Source organism: Miscanthus floridulus, chromosome 2 (genome assembly GCF_019320115.1).
Source record: "Miscanthus floridulus cultivar M001 chromosome 2, ASM1932011v1, whole genome shotgun sequence".
NCBI lineage: Eukaryota > Viridiplantae > Streptophyta > Magnoliopsida > Poales > Poaceae > Miscanthus > Miscanthus floridulus.
The window spans coordinates 61,456,118-61,459,262 of NC_089581.1; the positions used below are offsets into that span (position 1 = coordinate 61,456,118).

At 48.4% G+C, this 3,145-nt stretch overlaps 1 protein-coding gene across 1 annotated transcript; it reads right to left on the minus strand.

The window, feature by feature from the left end:
• Positions 1–1,336: 1,336 nt before the first annotated feature.
• Positions 1,337–1,639, minus strand: LOC136536625 (peroxidase 41-like). The gene has a single exon (XM_066528855.1). The coding sequence runs from the start codon at positions 1,637–1,639 to the stop codon at positions 1,337–1,339; it is 303 nt and encodes a 100-aa protein (XP_066384952.1).
• Between the last annotated feature and the right edge of the window lie 1,506 nt (positions 1,640–3,145).

The following is a 3,145-nucleotide window of genomic DNA, read 5'->3' on the forward strand; positions in this document are numbered from 1 at the left end:
AACAAAGCTACAATTCAAATGTGTGTATGGTACAACTAACAATCATTTTGTTGTAGGTATGACTGTAGGAAGAGGTACAAGACCAAGGATTGATGTGTGACACACAATGCGTACATCCAGTTGTGGTAGAATAGGGATTGGCAGCTGGTCAATGCGGATCCCCCACAAGACTAGCATACCTTCGACGAGTACCTGCGGTGGCTTCACAGGTCTACAAGGACACATATCAAGCCCCCGTACACTAAGGAGGCGATTGACGAGGACGACGAGGAAGATGTGATCAAAGATGTGTACGACGTTGCCACTAGGGACGACACACAACTACAGAGAGCCCCACTTCAAAGATACGTGGTAATATACTCGAATGGTACAATTTGTTATCCATTTGGTATTAAGTATATGTACTAAAACTGTCCAACTGTGTTTCTGTACCCAGGCGACACAATTGTCAAGGTTGTCCAACAAAGCAGCGTTTTGGCTTCACGAGCCTAGAGGGCAGGGGCCAGGCATTCTCGAGGCTTTTGTAGAGGTAAACATAAACTTGTCCGTTCTAAAAATGTTTCTTTAGTGTATATGCATTTGAGAAATACACTAACTTTAACGTCTATTTATACAGAAGGTGAAGAAAAGTTGCAGGAAGCTAGCTCAGAAGCTGAGCTGCATGGACACTCCTTGGGTGGAACCCGATTACCCGACGCAGTCGGGTGGCACGTCTTCTAGCTCTTTGAGAACATCAGTCGGCTCTTCTCAGCCGGTGATAGGTGTCGCTTCCGCAGTGTGTACACCACCACATCATAGCACTGGGAAGGACCCTGCAAACGATGACGACGATGACGACGATGACCCCCCGGGCTTCCGCATATAGCACAACCAGTGGGACAATTAGCAGCAGGACGAGATCGGCATGTCTTAGCTAGGTGGTGCCTTGCTTGGTACCCATGGAGCCTCACAGGTAGTAACAAAGGTAGTTTCTTTAAATACGTAGGCTCCATGAACTAACGATCATACATATTATAAGTAATCGTGCATATCATATACTTGTAGGGTACGAGCCGTACGCACCAGCAACGCGACCACACAGACGTTGGCTACACTCCCAATGTGTTGCCTACAAATCTGAAGAGACAAAGGCATCTGAGGGTTCCTTACACTCCTGGGACTTAGTTGGTTATGTCGAACTTATGTCGAACAAATATTGTCGTTCGAAACTTATGTCGAACAAATGTTATGTGGCAACTTGTCAACTTGCGCACAGACTCCATTTATTTGCTTCATATTCATTTCAATGCGTCGCGGCAGCACTGCCGATGAGATTAACTAGCAACTAGTTCAGGAATCAGTAGTCCCAACGTATCTCGCCACCGGTGGACGGTGTCTTGACCCCGATCCTCCTGAGCTTGGTCATCGCCGCCATGAAATCGCCGAAGAAGGCACCCTGGTTGGATGTGTAGTAGTCGACCATGCTACGTGACCTCATGTCGGAGTAGAGCACCTGGTCGGAGCCTAGGGGGCCCTTGTCGACCTGTAGGTTCTGGTAGAAGGCGTTGTCGAAGCCCACCGGTGAGGGGTCGAGGAAGGCGAAGGAGTTGGGGTTGGAGCTACAGGTGTCGTTCAGCTGCGAAGCGAAGCCGGGGTCCATGGTCGCATCGCTATCAATCCTCTCTGACAGTAGCTCCCGTTCAGTTGCAATTGAGGCTGGTCTTCTGCCTGCATCTAGGTCCTGCAGCACCGTGGGCCTTGGCGCGTCAGTGCCGCACCGTGGTCCATGGCGCGATAGACCCTACCACATCATCAGTCAGTGCCCCAGTCATCACCACGTCATCCTCCCACCGCACCACCATGCATGACATGGCACAGGCGTTTTGCCATGCTATGGCAATAGGTGCGGCTAAAAGTGTTAGTTTTGAAGAAAAAACAGTGTTAGATTTAAAATTAGTTTACAAAAAGTGTTAAAAATAAAAATAAAAAATCCATATCAGATGGCTCTGGTTTCAGTGGACTAACCCAGAGCGTCCGTGGAATGGTACAGCGATGCCAGTGGATGCGGAGGATATGGCACTTTTCAATGCAGCCACAGTAGTTACAGTCGGAAACGGGCTCATGGCTTCCTTTTGGTAATCAAGCTGGATACATGGTCGGCCACCAGCCAATCTATGCCTGCTGCTATACAAACATAGTAGGCGAAAAATAGAACGGTAAGGGAAACAGGGCACGACAAGTGGTGGCGCAGGCACGGCGGCGAGGAAGGCGCGACGACAGTGGTGGCATAGGCACAGTGAAGGAAGGTGTGATGGTGGCTACGGTGCGAGCGCGGTGAGGCAAGGCACGATAGCGGTGGTGGTGGCACGGGTGCGGTGAGGGAAGACGGGTGCGGGCAGATTTGATTTGGACAGAAAAGTGGACCCCACATGACAGTCAAAGATTAGAAATAGATCGTGCGAGCACTGTTGCGACTAAAAGCTCTAGTTTGGTTTTGGTTAATTGATGAAACCCTAAGTGCTAATCTAGTTTATCAAAGTAATTATGAGATAGGTAGCACTACTCCAAGTGATGAAGCAATGGCGAAGATCATGACGATGGTGATGGCATGGTGATGATTAAATGCTTGAACTTGGAAAAGAAGAAAGAGAAAAACAAAAGGCTCAAGGCAAAGGTATAAATAGTAGAAGCCATTTTGTTTCTGTGATCAAGACACTTAGCGAGTGTGATCACATTTAGGTTAGATAGTCGTACTATTAAGAGGGGTGAAACTCGTATTGAAATGCGGTTATCAAAGTGCCACTAGATGCTCTAACTCATTGCATATGCATTTAGGATCTAGTGGAGTGCTAACACCCTTGAAAGTATTTGTGAAAATATACTAACACATGTGCACAAGGTGATACACTTGGTGGTTGGCACATTTGAGCAAGGATTAGAAACTTCATCGGCAGAGTGTCCGCCCGTAGAGTGTGGACAGTCCAATGGTGCCACCGGTGCCCTATACAGAAAAGACAGGGGTTCATAGAGTGACCGAACACTGGTGGTGCAGTGACCGGACACTGGGTTTAGAGTCCGGTCAGTGACAGCAGTAAGCACATGGTCTCAGTCTTGTGACCGGATGCTGGCGTGTAAACTGACTGGACGCTCATGGTCTGAGTCCAGT

Excerpts from the sequence above, each read along its gene's own strand:
- LOC136536625 (XM_066528855.1), bottom strand. The coding sequence starts at position 1,639 with ATGGACCCCGGCTTCGCTTCGCAGCTGAACGACACCTGTAGCTCCAAC.